We start from the raw sequence: 20,352 nt of genomic DNA on the forward strand, positions 1-20,352 counted from the left end.
TCATGAATTATTATTAAAAAAATAAAAGATCGTAAAGGTCAATTGTAAGTTATATTTGAATTGATGTTAATATTTTAACTTTTTTGCTCGTTTTTTAGTTGATATAAATTATACTTTTGTAATTTTATATGAATTGTACTCCTCCCTAAATAAACTTTATGGGTCTGCCCTGAGCAAGCCACCCATGTGGCCACCACATGCTTGCAAACAAACTTTAAAGCTTCTAGCTTCCTAGTTAGGACTTCACAATAGTTTTGTCCATGAGTTCGCAAGGCCACAAGCTTGTGGTGGCGTATCCGTGAGCTCGATTCCATCGTACACTCACGAGGAGACCAAGCTCATAACCACCACAAGCCCACAAGCTCATGGTCACAACCTCGCAACCAGGTTGAAGGAATATAGATGTCAGTTAGAGAGAAGGGTGAATAACTTTCGTAGCTCTATTGCGTGTTTTGATCTATTATTATAGCAAAAACATACAAAAACACACAAGATAAAAGAACAGACAGAGACACAATGATTTAACCTGAATAATTCAGAATCCTAAGTTCCTACTCTACAACTTATGTTCCTTTAAGTGAATCACCCCTCATAACCCATTAGTTTTCTCCTTCTTGATATTGAATTGGAAGTGGAGAAACCTCTTATAAGCACTCTTGTTATAATAGATGAGAGTTAAATACACAAGAAGATGAGAGCACAAAGAGAGAACACTCAAGCTAGCTCTAGCACAAGTACATAGATATTTAGAGTATACTTATGTTTCTCCAAGTTGTAATGTACCGATATATATCCTTTAGCTTTAACTTTGATCGTGCCTTTAAAACAATCCTGTTGGTTGATCAGTTGACTACTAGAATCTAATTAGTTAATTGATGACTTGTAATGTTCACTTAATGGCCATATTAGTTGATTACTGATTTGTTTGATAATAGTCACATCAGTCAATCTTTAAATAATTGTCATTGTGATCATTAGTTGACAATTGATTGCTAGTTCGAACAGAAACATCTAATACTTCTATTTGATCATCCATTAACTCAATAGTCGATTGGTATGATTAAGTTGATTAATATGTCAGCCGACTAATACTTTGATTGAGACCATCTCTAAGGCCAAGTTCGTACTAGATGTTAATCATTGTTCACGCATACAAGTCCTCTCACTCTCATCTCCCATGGATTCTTCCCAAGACTCCTTGGTGTATCATTACGCTAACGCTTCGAGTCTGCGTTCCCTTAGATGTCCATGCCATTCTTTGATCTTCATGGGTCTTGAGCCGTTAAGACACCAACACATTATGTGTATCAACATGGAAGATGATCCTAACTTAAATTTTTTGTCTAAACCATCAAAATCATGATCGATATGGATTACAAGGGCATGATTGCACCAAAGGACATGATTACTTCAACACAGCCGTCGTCAGGAGACCACATGCAAATCACAAGCTTGAGGTAGGCAATGACAAATAATTTAGATGATGAAGAGCATGATTTAGGAGGAGGGAGAGGGAAATTGGATAAAAATCAAAAGGGTTCCCTTTTTCAAAAAATATCAAAATAACGTCCATCATATTTCTTATTCCACCATTATCAAAGCATTAATTGTAATTACTATAACATGTAATAGTTATATTTATAATTATGTTACAATAAATTGGTAATATTTGTTTAATCTAACTTGATTAAAATTATTACACATGGAGCACTGTAAATTATAATTACTATAATAATATTATACAATATTTTTAAATCTAACTTATTAAAATTACTACACATGGAACATGGTAAATCATAACTGCTATAATAATATAAAAATAATTTTAATTAAGTTAAAATAATTTTAATAAATTTAAATAATTTTAATCAAAAAATTTTGATATAATAATATTTTATATATAATGATTTTAATCAAATTAGAGTATTACATATATATATATAATAATATTTTATATATTATACCCGCTATTGCCATAGCTACTATAATATACTATAATTTTTTAATAAAACTAAGATGAGATACTATTTTAATATTTTTTAAAAAAGAGGTGTCATTTGAAAAAAAAAATGATAATAAAGGGTAGCCTTTTATTTTTATTCAAAAATATTATTCTATGGATTAAAAACAGCCAATTTATGTCAAATAAACGGAGAGTGAAATGCAATTTATTTATCTCTTAATGATCCATCCTTGGCGATAGGCAAACCATTAAAGAAAATGATGAATTCCATTTCCTCTCTCTTCAATTCTTTATTCTCATTTCCATCCAAGTAAAGAATTTAGTAACTGAAATTCTGAATACCCAACATTGTGACATGTAGCCAGAAAGTTTAAAGACTCGCACTTCGCTTTTCCAGAATCAGGAATGGCCTCATGCTCCAGAAGAAGAAGAGTTGCAGGTTTGATTATTTTGATTGCGCATAGGTCTACTGGAGACAACGTGAAGTGAAGTGAAGTAATTATGGCCATCTGCAACTCCCTTTCCCGTCTAACAGACTGCCTCACAAGCAATGCAAAGAAAAACAGATTCTTCCTTCTTCACCATGGCGTTTGTGATCAAGTTATAAAACTACCAATTGATCACTGGTGACCTCCATCTCCAACCGCATGGATGCCCAAATCTGCTTGTATCTTTTGAGTTTCTCTGATATCCGACTGAGAAATGCGGCAATCCATGGCTCTTTATGTAGCCTCTGGCTCATATCACAGGGCACTGTGAAACTGATACAACAACATGCCACCATTGTTAGCAAATCATGGAAAGATATGGTGCGACAATTGTATAGGTAATAAAGCTCCCGGTGATACTATGTCCCTAAGTGGTTTGAAAAAACAAAAATAGCATGCTCAAGCATCTTTATGTAAATATAGACCAAGCTTTACTACGAGTTCTAAAAGAGAAAGGTATGACCTCATCAATTCAGTTTCATAGAGTTGAGAACCAGATTCTTGCTGCCTGTAAACAAGACATTGGAGAGTTAAGCAAACTAGCACTTAGCCAGCCTCACCAGAAGTAATCAGAAGTTCCAAGAGTGAAACTTCAACCTGCTAATGATAATTTTGAATATACGAAGAGACTTGGTGGAAAGATGCTGAGTAGCTTTTTCAGCATATTCCTTGCTGAATAAGTATGTGATAGGATAACCAAGAAGCCACCTGCGGCAGTTAAAGCAACAAACAAATTAGTGAACCAAGGTAACATGAGGAAAGGACATGAGATGGAAGTCTCTTTTCACATAAATAGTTTATTTGTGGGCAATGACCAGCTTGGATTTACCAGTATGCTACAGATAACAAATGCTGATAAAGAGAATGATTTCCAAAATAAATTACATGATTAGCTACAATAGATCTAACCCATTTAGAGAGGGTAGAGTGATTCTTGCATCGTGTAAAAAGCTGCTAAGATCAATAGGATCAGCAATTTGTATAGCAGAATGCTTCTCCTCGATACATGATTCTTTGTCGACTCCAACAGGAAAGACTGTTGAAAATAGCTTCTGAATAGAGAAGAGCTCTGATGCAATATCATTTTCTTCTGTAGGTGACAGAATCTGCAGCAGACAAAAATGGCAATTATATGAAAGTGACAAAAGTAAAAGAAATAATTAAAAAATAAGAGAGAGAACAAATACCACCTTCAGAGGGCATTGCTCGAGATCTAGAAGAATTAGCTTCTGTCCTGAACTGAGACTTAAAAATACATACTCAGCAAGTTCTTCAACATTAACAATGTAAACCATGTCATCTAAGATCATTACCCTCAAATGATGTAATGTGCTTGATTCCTGCATTATAATTAAATGGGAAAATCAAAAGGGTGAATAGATTAAAAAAAACAATGAATTGTCAGACCAAATTATTTAAAGAGACATTTGTATATTCAAATAAAGTGCCATCTTACAACCAACTCAATACATAAGAGTAAGGTAATTATTGGCATTGCCTGACCTACAAATCATATCTTAGAATACAAAAGTTATGCATTATCACTCATATAAGCACATGAAGCAACCTTCTTGGCAAGGAATAAGAGTGAGGATAAATTCTCTTGAAGCTTAGGCATAATTCCACCATAGTCCACTAACACAGCGGGTCTCAGTCTGGTGCATAGTGCTAGAATATCTGCAAATAGAATATTGAATAGCAAATCTACATAAGGATAAATAGCAACTTGCATAAAGTTCAATAATCAAGTAAAGATCCAAGCAGTCGCCCTTATAGGGTATTTCCATATTGATCTAGAAAAATTGCTACTATGTTCTAGTATTGCTTTTTTTTTTTAAAGAAAAACTATGTTCTAGAATTGTTTACATCACATATTCACAAAGATGTAGTCCACCGTGTTAACTCAGTGCCATAATCTTGGCTCAGCACCATGTGTTGCTGCAACAAAGGTCCATCCATTTCCCTACTTAATAAATCATCACCAACATCAAGTTGTGTATGCTGCAGAAAGATTAATTATATAAATCATATGCTCCATTGAACTCTTCATTGAGCTATATCCAAGACTACATCAATATCCAAGACTGTATCATCACCAGCATGATTTTACAACCTAGACTTATGAAAAATAAGGTTAAAATTCATTTTCACATATTTAGATAGTTTTTAATCCTGGCTAGGTACTCAATAAATGATTTCCAAAATCCAACTTGACAAAAATGAACTTTGATCTGAAATAATTGAAGCAATTGAATTTTCTTCACAATATAATATCCCTGAAAAAAGCCAAAACAGACACATTTTTACTCCAGTCGCTCCTAACAGGGCCAACCCTAAAATCGCTTCCAAGATTGGAACTTTAACTCACACCCATAAACCAGCTTCCGTTAAATCCCCTGAATTCCATCAGAACAGAAGAACGAAACAGGAATATGGAGGAGAAAAGTAGCCAACCAATCTCGAGGCGACGCCTTGTCGAGGGCTTCAGTTGCCATCTGATTTGAGAGAGACACACGCCCAGCACCTTCAGCATCTCCTCGCAGTCACTCAACTCCATGGAACAGATCGTACCTGCACAGCAGAAAGAGGGCGGATTCCAGCGACAGACAAGGCTACCGGAGCAAATCAGTTCAAACCCAACCCAACTATCAGAATTTATAATAAAATTTTCGGTCAGTTTTGGACATTGAACCCAATTAATTTACGGATCGAACCAAACTTAAATTATAATTTTTATTGAATAAGTTTTTTTAATTAAAAATAAGGTAGTAAATTAAATTACTACAACATATATTTTTTGACATTAATTAATAAAAAAACTAAACTTTCTTATTTTTAGGAAATATAAATTTATTTTTTATTTTCGCTGGATTTACAAATAACCAAATTAAACCATTCAATCAAATGAGATCCTTCTATGATATATTTTATGCCTTGACTAATAAAAAATTATATTAAAGTATTAATATAGGAGAAAATTATTAATAAGTAGTAAAAAAATTAATGAAAAATAGCCCTATGATAAATAAATGTGTTGGAAAATTATACTAAATAACCTTTTTTTTATCTCAAAGTATTATCTCAAAGTAGAAGAATGAAGAATTTTTAATCTTCATGCTAAAATAAAAACTTTAGCTTAAAATTAATGTGTAAGTATAATTATTTTTTTTATATAATTACCCTGCTCCTAAAGTTCATTATTATTCTGCCAATGGCCCTGTTCCATTCATGTTTTATTGAGGTTTGTTAGTCAGGCAATATCCTCCTACGTCGTGACCAATTGCAGTTTCTCGATTTACCTCCTCACAAATGGTCGTGAGGCCGATCGTGTGGGACCGCTAAGGTGGCGAATTCCACCTTTATTGCAGAAGAGGTTTGTTGTAAAAAAATTTTAAACAATAGAGTGTCAAAAAAAACAAAAAAAAAAGAATGGAAAATCTAGGAATAATGATGCAGTTTATTATTATTTAGAACCGTTGATATGATTTTCAACAATTATAAATTATTAACTAGATAATAAAATTTAAAGTCCTGACATTCTAGAAACTATCAAATTGTTTCAAATATTCATATATGACCCCTTAAAGTATGACTTATTTTGATTTTCAAAATTTTGAATAATCTCAATTTTGAATTATGAAAACATCAAATATATTTCAATTTGATCCACAACTTAAATGTAGGATCATAATTACTCACAGATGATCGTAAGATCGATCACGTGAGGCCGCTAAAATAACAAATTCTATCTTTTGCTACAATAAAAATCATAACTATTCTTTGCCAATTACATTTCAAAGTAAATGTAACATAAAGGTCATAACTTTTGCAATTCTGAATCCTTGGAAACACAAAATCTTGAAACCATTGAACAAGACTCAATCATTTTATCGATCCATCATTGCTAATGACCAACTATATGATCGGCTGTCGATATTTTTCCTTATCAACACAGTTCACGCCCCCCTTTCTTCTCACCTTAGAATTTCACATTTGATCTCTCTAGAATCAAACACTGAAATTTGTATCTAACACAAATGCAATCATATTTACATTATGTATTGATCAAACACTTGAACTCATCAATTGCACGACTTAACTAGGAAGAGTCTGAGGTGGCCATTTCAACATTAGAAATGTCAATATCCACAACAGCATCAAACCCGAATTCATTACCAGGAGCAAAAGCTGCTTCGAGCTCTTCGGCGGTTTGGATTGTTTTGAACTGACTTTTCACCTTCAGGTTCTCCTAATTTGGGTCATAAAAGCTTTGACAATATCAGCAATGAAGTATGTCACAAGTTAAATGTAAAGAGTATCTAAAAAATGACATGCCTTCTTCACATAGTCTCCAATGGCTATACTAACAACTTCTTGTATACAGAATTTATTTACTCGGTCTCGCCCAAGCATCTGTAACAGGAAGCTCTTTGGCACCTAGATCACATTCAATGTATAAACAAGTTAAGATCGAAGTAGACGATTAAGAAAAAGATGCAGTCGCTGACACGACTATTGTGTCATTGCTTTTTAGCTTCCTTCAAACTTTGGAACTAGAATAAGCACCATATTTAGCTTAAGCTGAACCTTCAATCCAAATTCCACTTATTATGATTCCAAATTCTAAGATCAATCTACATAATCATAGAGTGGGAAGTTAGAAACCTATGCCTTGTGCTTAGAGCAAACATATAATTTTGTGTCTCTGATATAGGCCTTCTCTAATAGGGGCACAATCACTGTATTTTCCAAAAGTCTAGCAAAATTAAAAATTAAAATGACACTTGTTAAATGAAAATTGCATATTTAAAAACAGTCGAAGCAGGTATAGGAAAAACTTACATTGGATGTCTTTCCTTGAATCATCCACAAAACATGCCAAAGAAAACATAGATATTTTTAATCACAGCTCGAGTGAGGGAAGCAGGAAAGCTAGTGCATTAAGGTAGGGAACAGCCAGCAAAGCATATTTCGAAAAAGAAGTAACACAAAAATATACTTTCAAAGATTAGTGCCAATAGCATAGAGTTTGTGTATGCAAACCTCCTTTCTTTCTCCGAAATCCTGGGACTGGAGGTGCAGTACGAGCCAAGTTTGTCAATACAGCATCAAACGCTTTCTGCGTTTCCTCTCCTGTTAGATTCACTCTTAGCTGATACATAAAAAACTAATAATCTGTCAGAAAGCAAGCAATCAATTTGCTTATTTGAAAGAAAAAAAATGTGAATAACAACATTTGATTTTACAAACAGATAACAAGTCAATCCTTTTTCCAGCAGATTTTGTGCATGACATATAGATCATGCAAAGGGTTGTTGTGAGAGTGCCACTATCCACAAACTGAATACATACATAGATCCAAGTCGTGAGCTCACATTAATCTTATCATTGTCCTGTGACTGGACGACTATTTGAATATCATCCAATCTCAAGTCATTCTTTGAAGTATCGGATATCGATGCTTCTAAACCTAAAATCACCAAAAAAAATTTAAATTTAGACTTGGATTTGATTGGTTAAGCAACTAAGCTACCTATAAAGATCAAATTTAGACTTAATGGGATTGGGAATTCACCTGGACCAACTGCATGTACCAAGGCCAATTCCTTGAGTCCCTACGGTATGGAAACAAAAGCCTGGCAATAATGTATTGATTAAGTTGTAAGAACTTAAAAGAAGCAACAATTATAACGAAAGCAATGAATCTAGTACAAAAATTAGAAGTTCATAAACAGCACACTCATCTTATATGCTAAAAGCAGATGTGCTACTCATTTTATTGATAACATGTGAATCCTCGTAAAGAAAGGAAAGTTATAATGACATATCAAAGCCAAAGACAGAGAAACACTTATCATACAACAAGAAGCAAAGGATATATGAAAGTGAAAGATTGTTTGGCACATACTACCAGAAACTTAATTTGCATCAGCTAGAAAATCTTCACATATCCATTTGAAGGACATTCTCAAATTCTCAATTAATTCTGGATTATCTTTTAGTACCTTGTAAGTTGCAATAGAAAAATGATATGCTATATGAAAAATATAGTATGAAACCCAACATGACACACTCAATTGCATGGATATGGGCCCCACTGCATGGATGTGGGACCCACTACATGGAGTGTGTCATGTTAAGTTTCATGCTACATTTTTCATGTAGTGTATCATTACTCGTTGCAATAGCCCGATTATTGAGGAATATGTCATAGATAGGGTCAAAATAATATGTGGAACAACTAGTACTAGTACATCGAACTTATTTGACCATGATCATTGTTGGAGGGTGGTGGGCTCTCAAATAGCTTTCTAAGAAGAGAAGAGTAGTTGTAGTAAAATGATTTGTTTTTCAATTTCACATTACATGACTATCTATACTACTCAATAGAAACTTCTACACCACACTTCATTAACTATTTACATGAACTTATTCTATCTAGGTACATGAACTACAGGATTAATATATCACTTGGTCCATATATATCAAACATTTACTATGGTTTATGCATTCAACTTTAATTCATCAACTTCTAACACTCCCCCCCCCCCCCCCCCCCCCCCCCCCCCCCCAACCAAACTTGAATCTTCCCGCCTCCAAGTATGAACCTTAATCTTTGAAAATTATCAAACTTGAGTGGCTTTATAAAAATATCAACAATTTGATCCATAGTCTTCACATACTCCAACTTAACTTCTTTTTTTGCAATGCATTCTCGAATAGAATGATATCGTGTGTCTATGTGCTTGCTACGTTCATGAAACATCGGATTCTTCGCTGACTTATTATCAATCATGATCCTCGTAGCATCTTCTTGCTCCAAATGAAGTTCTTTTAGCAATCTTCTCGACCATATAACATGACAAGTGCAAGAAGTAGCTGCAACATACTCAGCTTCAAAATTAGAAAGTGTCACAATAATTTGCTTTTTTAAACTCCATAAAATTGCATTATTTTCCAAAACGAATATGAAACTAGTTGTACCTTTTCTATTATCAAGATCCCGCAAAATCGCTATCACAATAGCCCATAAACTTGTAATTGTTAGAGAATGAATAAAGAATGTCATAATCAATAATACCTTTAATATAACGAAGTATTCTCTTAGTTGCCAACATGTGAGACTCAACTCGTTCTGCATAAATCTACTCATAACTCCAACTGCAAATAAAATGTTGGGTCTTGTACAAGTCAAGTATCTTAAACTTCCAATAAGACTTCTAAATGCAATTGGATCAATCTTCTCTTTTCTTTTCTTCACTTTGAATAGTTGTGCTCTAAATTGCATAGGAGTATTAACTGGTTTGCAATTAAGCATGTTGAATTTCTTAAGAATTTCTTTTGTATATCTTTCTTGTGAAATAAAAATTTCATCCTCCATTTACTTTACTTGGATTCCCAAGAAATAAGTCAAGAGTCCAACGACGGTCATTTCAAATTCATGACTCATAGCTATCTTGAATTCTTCAAACATTCTCTATTATTTCTTGTAAAAATGAGATCATTCACATAAATGCAGACAAGTAAAAAAATTCAAATCTTCATTTACATAGTGCATACTCATGGGTGTATCTCAAAAAATCATTTTCTTGTAAAAACTTGTCAGGTCAATTATTCCAAGCTCTCGCCACTTGTTTAAGCCCATAAAGTGTCTTCTTTAACTTCAACACTTTATCTTAATGCCCCTTAACCACATATTCAATAGGTTGCTCAATGTAAACATATAACCATTAAGAAAGGAAGATTTAAAATTCAACTGATAATTCTTCCAATGATTTTGGACAATAAGAGATATCAATAAGTGAATTGTCTCCAATCGAGCTCCTGAAACAAACACATCATCATAATCAATGTCTTATTTTTGCTTGTAGCCTTTAGCAACAAGTCATGCTTTATATCTTTCTATTTCTCTATTGGCATTCCTCTTTGTCTTGTACACCCATTTGACTCCAATAGAATTATGGTCTTTTGAAAGAGATACTAACTCCCCAGTATCACTCTTCACAATGGCCTGAATTTCTTCATCCATGGTTCGTCTCCATCTCTCATCTTCTTTTGCTTCTTCAAAACTCGAAGGTTCAACATCTATAAATAAACAAAACAAATTTGTTTCATCAATAGCATAAGTCTCATTCTAGATATCATTAAGACTTGATATTTTAGAATCTTTTCTACTGAAAATGATCCCAATGTGATTGATAACCCAGGTAAATGTGGAGATGCTGGTGTAGTAGATTCCTCTGAGGCTTCTTGTTCTACATCAAAGGAAGGAAATCATAAGACCCTTCTTCTTCCTTAAAGTTTCAATCTGATGATGCATCTTCATTAAATTTTACGTCTTTGCTAATCACAACTTTTCATTTGTGTGGATTGTACTATCTATACCGCTTAGAATTTTCATCATATCTAATGAAAATAAGTTTCTGACTCCAATTAACTTGGATCTTTCTTGTTCAGGGACATGTTCAAATGCAATAAATCCAAATACTCGTAGATGTGATACAGTTGATTTCCACCCACTCCATGCTTCTTGAAGTGTTATATTCTTCAAGCTCTTTATTGACAATTGATTTGAAAGATACACAGAACATGCCACAGCTTTAGCCCAGTACTCCTTAGGCATATCTTTAAACTTTAACATATTCTTCACCATATTAAATTATCATATTCTTTCTTTCAGCAACTGTATTTTGTTGGGGTGATCTAGGAACTGTCAAAGCACGACATATCCCATGCAACTCACAGAAACTATTAAAATTCATTAGATGTAAATTCACTACCTCTATTAGTTCTTAATGCTTGAATTTGATATTTACTTTCTTTTTCAACAAGAGCTTTAAACTTTGTGAATGCATTAAATACCTTAGATTTTTACTTTAAAAAATAAACTCATATCTTTCTACTGAAATCATCAATAAAGAGCACAAAGTAATAGCTTTTATCAAGAGATATAGGCTTGATAGGACCACCAACATCAACATCAACAAGTTGGAGTGGTTTGGTTGCTCTCGAAATGGATTGCTTTGGAAATCTCATTCTTGGATACTTGCCAAATAAGCATGCTTCATATAATTGATCAGGGTGATCAATCTTTGGAATCCCTTTCACAATCTTATAATCTCTCAAAGCTTTGAGCCTGCCAAAATTCAAATGGTCAAACCTCATATGCCAAATCCATGATAGATCTTAGATACAAGTCTTCAAGCATATAGATATGCAAATCTTCAAATCCAATAAGAATATCATGTTCTTAATCATAGACACCTTAGCAACAAGGTTAGAATCTTGATCTCGTAGCCAAAGCATACAATCTTTCATATGAATCTTATAGTTTCTTTTCAAAAGTTGACTTACTCAAGATATTGCAAGTCAATTTTAGAATATAATAAACATTACAAAGGATTTTATGGCCACTATTCTTAATTTAAAAAAGAATCGTATTTTTGCCTTTAATTTTCACCTTTGTGTTGTCTCCAAAGCTTATAAAGCTTTTCTTGTATCAAGCTCCATAAATTTACTTTTATCACCCATCATATGATTGTTAGCTCCATTATCAAAAAACCATGTGTTTTCCAAGACTCCTCCTTGATTGCAAGAAACTAGGATTGCTTTGCATCATTTTCCTTGTTATCCATTAGCTTTGGCTCTTCTTCCTTATTTAATTGACACTCTCATGCATAATGTCCAAACTTGTGACAAGAATAGCATTCTATTTAAGATTTATTTCTTCTATCATCATACCTCATATAAATACCACTTCCTCTTGCTCTTCCACCGCCTCTTGTAGATGTTTAGTTTCTTTTATCAAACTTAGAAGGTTGCTCATCTCTCTCTTGACCATGACCATGATCATGTACCAAACCTCAGCCTCTGTCTCGTCCTTGGCCTCGACTTCTACTAGAAACACCTCCTTTGGTCTTCAAATTGATCTTTGCTTGTAATACATATTCTGATTGCTCTTGCTTTCCATGGTTCATTTTTCTTCAAGTGAGTACTTGCATGATTTGGTCAACGTGTCTTTGTTTCAACAAGAAACATCATCATCATCGGAGCATTATTATGTGATGCATGACCTCATACATGATCTAACACAGTTGGTTTCTGGGGACGAAACAAGCAGGATGGATTGCAGGTCCAATAAGATATCAACCACCCTTCGTCATCTAGCAGTTGAAACAGAGTTGGTAGAGACAAAAGAATTGAGGTCTAGATTCAAGAAATTGCATTCTCTATTCTGCCAAGATCTTCTACTGTCAGCACCCCTTGGCTTGATTGAAAAATTAAGAAGCATTCGTGTATTGGTTTTGTCTGATTGTGGTTTGCAGATGCTGCCTACGACTGTTGGTGAATTGGTACATCTCCGGTACCTGGACATTTCTCACAATGGTATAAAAAAATTGCCTGAATCACTTTGTGAACTCTACAATTTGCAAATACTGATAGCATACCGCAACCCACTAATCTCTCTTCCAGAAGATATAAGTCAGCTGGTTAACTTGAGGCATCTTGTTGTTGACAATGAAATAGTTGCAGAGATAAAAATGATAGGGAGGCTAACCTCTCTTCAAAAATTGTCTGAATTCCAAGTGCGAAAGGAAGTTGGATTCAATATCACAGAGCTAAGTGGTTTGAAGCAGCTTCATGAAGAACTCAAAATTACTAATCTGGAGAATGTTGAAAGTAAAGAAGAGGCTGAAAAGGCTCAAATGAAGAACAAAGAGTACCTTGATGCTCTAGAGTTGGAATGGGGATTTGATCCCAAGTTGGAGAACAAGTTAGTTGCCGCGGAGGAGGTACTTGAAGGACTCCAACCACATGAGTCACTAAAACGATTAGAGATCAGGAGGTATTGTGGTGCCAGATCACCCAGCTGGATGAAAAAGGAGGAGTTATCCAACTTGGAAAGACTTGAGCTGAGGGACATGACGAATGCATTAGAAGAATTGAAACACATTGATCTTGCAGCATCCGGTGATAGAAAATTCCTTGTTTCCTATGCTAGGGTTTGTTGAGCGACATGTGCCTTGGAGGAGGAATCTAGGACATTTTCCACGTCTCAGGTTTCTTCGCATGAAGGAATGAGTCATTGAAACACATTGATTTTGCAGCATCCGGTGCCATAGAAAATTCCTTGTTTCCTATGCTAGAAGAGTTGGAGTTGAGCGACATGCCTGCCTTGGAGGAGTTGTCCAATCTAGGACATTTTCCACGTCTCAGGGTTCTTCGCATGATAGGAATGGGGTTATTGAAACACATTGATTTTGTAGCATCTGGTGCCATAGAAAATTCCTTGTTTCCTATGCTAGAAGAGCTACAGCTGATGGACTTGCCAGTTTTAGAGGAGCTCTCTGATCTTGGTTCACTTCCATGTCTCAAGTCTCTTCGGGTGGAAAGGATGTCTATGTTAAAAAAAGTTGATTTTGCTTTCTATGGTGTTACAGAAATAGTACTACTTCCAAGGGTAGAGGAGCTAGTATTGTGTGACCTTGAGGCACTCGAGGAGATTCCTAGTAATCTTGGACGACTTCCATGTCTGAAGTTTCTTGAAATTGAAATATATCAGCAGTGAAGCAGATAGGCCATGGATTCTTCAGCACTAAAGTTATATCCAAGTGTTTTCTTAGCTTGAAAAGTATCTCGATCCACAACATGCCGGCATGTGAAGGGTGGTGTTGGATTGACGGCAGTGAGCTATTTCCAAGCTTACAAGAACTTCGATATCTCTGAATGCCCTAAGCTCGTGAGGTTACCTCCTCTCCCTCCTTCGCTTACAAGTTTATCACTATTTGAAGTTGGGTTAACAGAGCTGCCAAGCCTACAGGAACCAGAAACAAATGGAAGCGGAGTCAATCAAACGACATCATCTCTCTCACACTTAAAAATCTGGATGTGCAACAATTTGACAAGCTTAGAAGAAGGGTTGCTGTCGCAGAATCTATCAAATATTAAAGACATTCATGTAGATGGATGTAATGAACTCATGCGGATGCCTTTCAAGAGATTTGAAACTTTCACTTCGCTCAAGCAATTACGGATAATAGCTTGTCCCAAGCTTAGCCTGACACAAGAAGAGGAAGCCACTCTCCTTCCTCCCTCAATCGAAACTTTAAAATTGGACGACTGTGGTGATCTCGACAAATTGTTGCTTGGCAACCTCTTCAACTTGACCTCACTCACTAAATTAGAAATTGTCAACTGCCCCCACATACAATCTCTTCCAAGAGAACTTTTTCTCCGCTTGAGCCGGCTTGAGCTTTTGACCATTACCGATTGCCATGGGTTGAGACTAGTAGAGGGGTTGGAGGCTTCAAGGTCCCTCAGGGGGTTGGAGATCAGAAGATGTCCCAATCTTTCATCTAATCCAGTTGAGCAAGGAGGGAAAGACTTTTTGCACCAACTACGTTATTGTAATATTGATTGATTACAATTTTATTTCCATGAGTTATACTTCTAGCATTTTTTTTTTTGGCATTTTCTTGATCCTATAATGTAATGTAATGTAATGTGCTCAAGAATTAGAATTCTTGTTAGACAGAGCTTTTGCTTCTTGGTTTTTATCTTGATCAGGTTTAGAAGCAATTCATAAATTAATTGTTGTATCTCTTGCGTTAAATAAGTTGATGCGAATCTGAAAAAGGTTTTAATTTATGCATTATTTGAGTTTGTTAAATGAATTGTCTATTTAATTATTTGAGATCGATTTTATGAATATAATCAAGAACCATATAAATAATAAAGCTTCAAATTTTCAATTTTTGGCTTTGAAAAGAAAGCTGTTTTTTTTTGGGAAAAAAACTAGAAATACGAAGGGTTTATAACATATTTATTTCTTTTTAAGAAGTAATTTTCCACTATATTAAATTGTATTTAAAAGTCAGGTTTCAATACTAAAATGTGTATGTGGTGGACTGAATATTTCGTCAGATCAAATCGTATTTAAATTAGAATCTAAATTGTATTTAAGTTTCAATTGTGTATAAAATTTGAAAAAAGGAAAGTAGCCGATTCTTTATTTATTGGATTTATTGAAGAGGTTTAATCTTATCGATCTTATTATTAATAAAACATTCAATTTATATTCAACGTAATATAGAGAACATCATAACCAATTTTATACTTATTATTATAATATATTTTAAGGATGCTACATTAGTCAGTTTCTTTATATGTACATGAATATTTATTTAGATAAATAAAAAAATAAAATATACATGCATATTTCTAATATTATTCGTGTAGATTATTTTAATATCTTATTAATTTTCTAACTTTTCATATTATTTATAACGTATTAAAAGTAAAATAAATCAACATTTTACTAATGTGAAGAAAGGTTCTATCTTCATAGTGGTGAGTATTCCTGTTTGTCATGTAGATGACCTGGGTTTGATCTCCGGCAATGGCGATTCATAATTTTTTTTTACGTCTCCTCCAATAGATCCTCATTGTCCATCTGCCAAATCACACAAATTTTCTAGGTTCAGATCACAAATTGGCCTGACAATCCATCTACTAATCTCCTTAGCCCTGCCTCCACCGTCGGTGCCGAAACCCTAACGTAGTCGGTCTTGTGCTTCCAAGGAATAATTGGTGAGATATTCACTCTCTTTTCCCTTTCATCGATAGTGATTTTTTTCCCCATCTTTTTTTGCCGTCGCACATTTGTGGGTTTCTTCCATTGCGATTGATCGTCTTTGAATTTGCTTAGGAGATTACAAGTATGTGTCAGAACTATGGAGGAAGAAACAATCGGATGTGATGTGGTTCTTGCATCCCCAGCCACCATCGATTGTTCGTGTCACCCGATCGATCCTCCCCGACAAGGTTCAGCGACTCGGTTACAAAGCCAAGCAGGTAAAGTCGAAAAAAGAAGCTTCTTTTGGGTTTACTGCATATCAAAATGTCACTCAACTTTTGTTTGTTTGTCTCAAGATGTTTGTATGACTTTCTAGTTGACAATGCTTAAAAGTAGTATATCGGTCAGGTTACTTGTATAGAAGATAAAACGGAAGGGAAAGTGACAAAGAACATAAAAAAACTTCTTATGTAATTTTGTGATCCTATCCCTCCTTTTTCTGATCTTTTCCATTCAAGTAATCGGGACACTAAGAATAACTGTGACTGTGGTGATTGCAAGAAATAGATTAGGAATTCTACTATCATTCTTGATCATGTTTTGTGATCTTGTTAGAGTGTTCCTGACCACTGTAATTTGGTTATATTATTTACTTCTGATACTTAAATCAGTCTATCAGGCGGTATGGAACTCACGTTGCATCACTGCAACTGATAATTGCATTTGCAGTATACCTGATTGATTTGTCACTAGAAATGAGTTCTTTTTAATCACATGAAAGCATGCTATACTGAATTAAGAATCACAAAGGAGCTCCTATAGGTTCTGAACTAGCAGATAGTAATGTTTTACTTTGAGAGGAGGTATGTCCTGATGATTTGTGACCTCTTTTTCCATTTAATGCATCAATCTTTTTTTCTTCAAAATTGCAGAATCATGCATAATTCACCAAACCACAACTTCAACAATTAGATTGTTGAACCTTTACAAAACGAGAAGTAGAACTCATGAAATGATTCACAGTTGGAATTGTTTTGAAGGATTAATTCTCCATGAGGTGGGTTAATACGCAATTAACAACACACACAACAATTATCATTAAGGAATTAAATGATCTAATATTTGATGCATAGGGGGAGGGAGGGTAAGCTATTGGATGTGGATTACATGTGTAGATCTTGATGGATTCTTAATGACTTATTGACTTTAATTTAGTGGATGGTTCTTATAGGATGAGCCTTGGTATACAAGGAGAAAACTAATTTCAATTTGAGCATCTTGTTGACATCAAGAGCTCTTCTTCTTCCTCTGTTCCTCATTGAGACGAGATTCGGTTGTCGCCCGATCCCTGCAGAAGACTTCTGCTGCATTGCATGAGTTGCTCCGACGATAAGTAAGGAACAATGGTACTAACGATGGATTCAGGTCAATCATTCAGAATGTCATTGCTTCTGTTTTAATTTTAATTTTGCCTTGTAGATAATGATAACTAAATGCTATGATGCATCTTTTAGTTTGTTTTCGATGTATCATGTTACTTTCATGTTGGTCATATTGGTAGGTTTTCAAATCGCTTATTCTTTGATGGGGTTGATATGAATGATGAAGTTCCCATGGCAGGCTTTGCTTTCGCTAATTGTATTGGGAATGCTATTGTCGAAAGAAAGAGGGAATTTTGAATGCTATCATAATATCATCATCATCAAGTGATTGGTTTCTCATTCTCCGACGAAGCCGAGGCAATACCCTCTTCCGTAGTAGTCAATTATAATTTTTTAATTTACTTTTTCCTTATAGTCATGGGGCCAACCATGTAGAGCCGTTGGATAGCTGATTTCAATTTTTACTACAATAGTTTTTCATTCTCATTTGTTAGTATCATTATGGATTTCTTGATTGAGCAATGGGGTCTTAAATCTTAATTTTGAATGTTATTGTTTGATAATTATTCACCAAAAATATCCTATTGTTTACATTATACTATGCTAGTCCAGTTTTATCCACATATTAGCGCATCTTGTATTAATTTTGAAAATACACAATTAATAAATAATTTAACTAATTGTAAAATAATAACTAATTAGTTATTAAACAAGTTAAACTACATAAAATATTGAATTTACAGATTAGTTACATTTTTACAAAATTTAATTAATTAATTAATTATTGGAGATGATCATTAATTAAGAATGGGTATGTATTAATTATATTCTTAATTTATATAAATTTAATTATTATAAATATGTAAATGATTAATATATTTTCTATCATTTCAGATTTTTCATAATTTTGTTTTATTTTGTGAGTTTATTTATCTTTTTAATTGTGAGTTTTATATGGTTATTAAATATTTTTATTCAAAAGTATTTAATGATGATACTGACTGTTAAAGGGATGTAAATCCGATGGACCAAAATTAAATATATCCTTTGATAAATTACAAGGACCAAAATAAAAGTTTGCAAATCTAATCCGTGAAGTGTTCCTAAGAGTCAACGTCAACGATGGTTAGTAGCAGATGGACTCATCTTCAGGCACAAACAAAGCGGTTTCTTCGTCTTCTTCTCCGCCTGCTGCTGTTGCCTCTTTCTTCTCTCTTTCCTCTCATTCAATTCTTCGTGCCCTTTCCTTTTCCATTTTTTGTCTTCCATTTGGTCACCAAATCCTCTCAAAGCCAGAATTAAACAGAGAAAATTAGAGTTCGAGGTACAAAGAAGAGGACCGCTACGCTACTCCCAATCTTTCAGATTCCTATCCAAATCTTTCCATCTTTTTGTTTGCTTATTAGCAAATTTGCAGAAAAATTTACAAAGGGGAGAAAGGAGAGATCTTAGAGTAGTAGAAGAAGAGAGATCATGAATAGCCTCTTCTCCACGGCTTCTTGGCGACGGGATGAGACTGGCAGCGGAGATGTGGAGATGGGGGCGGCGGCCGGCGGTGCAGCCGGCGGCGCCAGCCTGGACAAATTCTTCGACGATGTGGAGGCGATCAAGGAGGAGCTGCAGGAGGTGGAGCGCCTCCATCGCTCCCTCCGCGACGCCAACGAGGAGAGTAAAACCCTTCACGACGCGTCGTCAGTGCGCGCTCTCCGTGGACGGATGGAAGCCGACGTGGCTGCCACCCTCAAGAAGGCAAAGCTCATCAAGCTCCGCCTCGAGTCGCTGGACCGCGCCAACGCGGCGAACCGCGCGCTCCCCGGATGCGGCCCCGGCAGCTCCACCGACCGCACCCGAACCTCCGTCGTCGCTGGCCTCCGCAAGAAGCTGCGCGACTCGATGGAATCCTTTGCCGACCTGCGGAGCCGGATCGAAACGGAGTACCGGGAGACGGTGGGCAGGCGCTACTACGCGGTGACAGGGGAAGTGGCCGATAAGGCGACGGTGGAGGCGCTGGTGGAGACGGGGGAAGGAGAGCGGTTCCTGCAGCGGGCGATCGAGGAGCAGGGGCGGGGGCAGGTGGTGGACGTGGTGGCGGAGATTCGGGAGCGGCACGGGACTGTGGCAGAGCTGGAGCGCAGCCTGCTGGAGCTGCAGCAGGTGTTCATGGACATGGCCGTTCTGGTGGAGGCGCAGGGGCAACAGCTCGACGACATCGAGAGCAACGTGGGGCGGGCGGAGTCCTTCGTCCGCCGCGGCACCGAGCAGCTCGGCACCGCCCGCGCCTACCAGAAGAACACCCGCAAATGGACCTGCATCGCCATCATCATCATCCTCATCATCATCCTCATCATCGTCCTCCCTATCGTCATCTCCCTCACCAGGAAGAAAAATTAAATCACTCCTATTATTACCATTATTATCATTTCATGCTGCTCCTGCTTATTTGTTGTTATTGTTTTTTGATATGTATAAAATAGTTATACAAATGCAATATTCCTCTGGTCTGGTTATCGTTCGTAGAGTTAAATCACTTGGTGAGATGATTTGCTGTTTTCTTCTTGTGAAGGAAATGGATGATTGAAACATGAACATTTATTTATCTTCTTGATTCCTTCATGGATGACGCCCCTCCATGGGAAAATTATGGTCAAATTGAGGGACAACAATAATAGCGCGTTAACATCTGTCGAAGCAAAGGTGTTAGAAAAGTTCAACACGGAATGGATTTGGATTTGGATTCAACAAGATAATTAAAATTAAATCTTCACTTCTGAATCAAGTTTCCATTCATGTAGGCACAAGCATACAAGTTCTGTGTATTATTTCAATCAATTCAGTTAATAGAAATTTATCGACACTATCCAAATCGGAGGAGTTTATATGTTCTCATTTGCCTGCCGAGGACCATGTAGTGGAATATCAGCATGGTGCCCTGCATATCAATTG

At 35.7% G+C, this 20,352-nt stretch overlaps 2 protein-coding genes and 2 pseudogenes across 2 annotated transcripts; 2 read left to right on the forward strand and 2 right to left on the reverse strand.

The window, feature by feature from the left end:
- Nucleotides 1-2,211: 2,211 nt before the first annotated feature.
- Nucleotides 2,212-5,056, reverse strand: LOC141835215 (uncharacterized). The gene is made up of 7 exons (XM_074722646.1): nucleotides 4,906-5,056; nucleotides 4,019-4,128; nucleotides 3,642-3,791; nucleotides 3,361-3,557; nucleotides 3,049-3,159; nucleotides 2,915-2,959; nucleotides 2,212-2,724 (listed from the first exon to the last, which is right to left on the reverse strand). The coding sequence occupies exons 1-7, from the start codon at nucleotides 5,006-5,008 to the stop codon at nucleotides 2,565-2,567; spliced, it is 876 nt and encodes a 291-aa protein (XP_074578747.1). The 5' UTR covers nucleotides 5,009-5,056; the 3' UTR covers nucleotides 2,212-2,564.
- A 1,244-nt stretch (nucleotides 5,057-6,300) lies between these two features.
- LOC141835103 (uncharacterized) lies at nucleotides 6,301-11,074 on the reverse strand (annotated as a pseudogene).
- A 1,345-nt stretch (nucleotides 11,075-12,419) lies between these two features.
- LOC141835104 (uncharacterized) lies at nucleotides 12,420-14,985 on the forward strand (annotated as a pseudogene).
- Nucleotides 14,986-18,540: 3,555 nt separating this feature from the next.
- On the forward strand, nucleotides 18,541-19,910 carry LOC141834720 (syntaxin-121-like). Its single transcript, XM_074722064.1, has one exon. The coding sequence runs from the start codon at nucleotides 18,883-18,885 to the stop codon at nucleotides 19,798-19,800; it is 918 nt and encodes a 305-aa protein (XP_074578165.1). The 5' UTR covers nucleotides 18,541-18,882; the 3' UTR covers nucleotides 19,801-19,910.
- Nucleotides 19,911-20,352: the final 442 nt, after the last annotated feature.

Source organism: Curcuma longa, chromosome 9 (genome assembly GCF_044706935.1).
Source record: "Curcuma longa cultivar G26 ecotype Majalengka, Jawa Barat chromosome 9, ITB_CL_G26_1.1, whole genome shotgun sequence".
In the NCBI taxonomy this organism is placed as follows: domain Eukaryota; kingdom Viridiplantae; phylum Streptophyta; class Magnoliopsida; order Zingiberales; family Zingiberaceae; genus Curcuma; species Curcuma longa.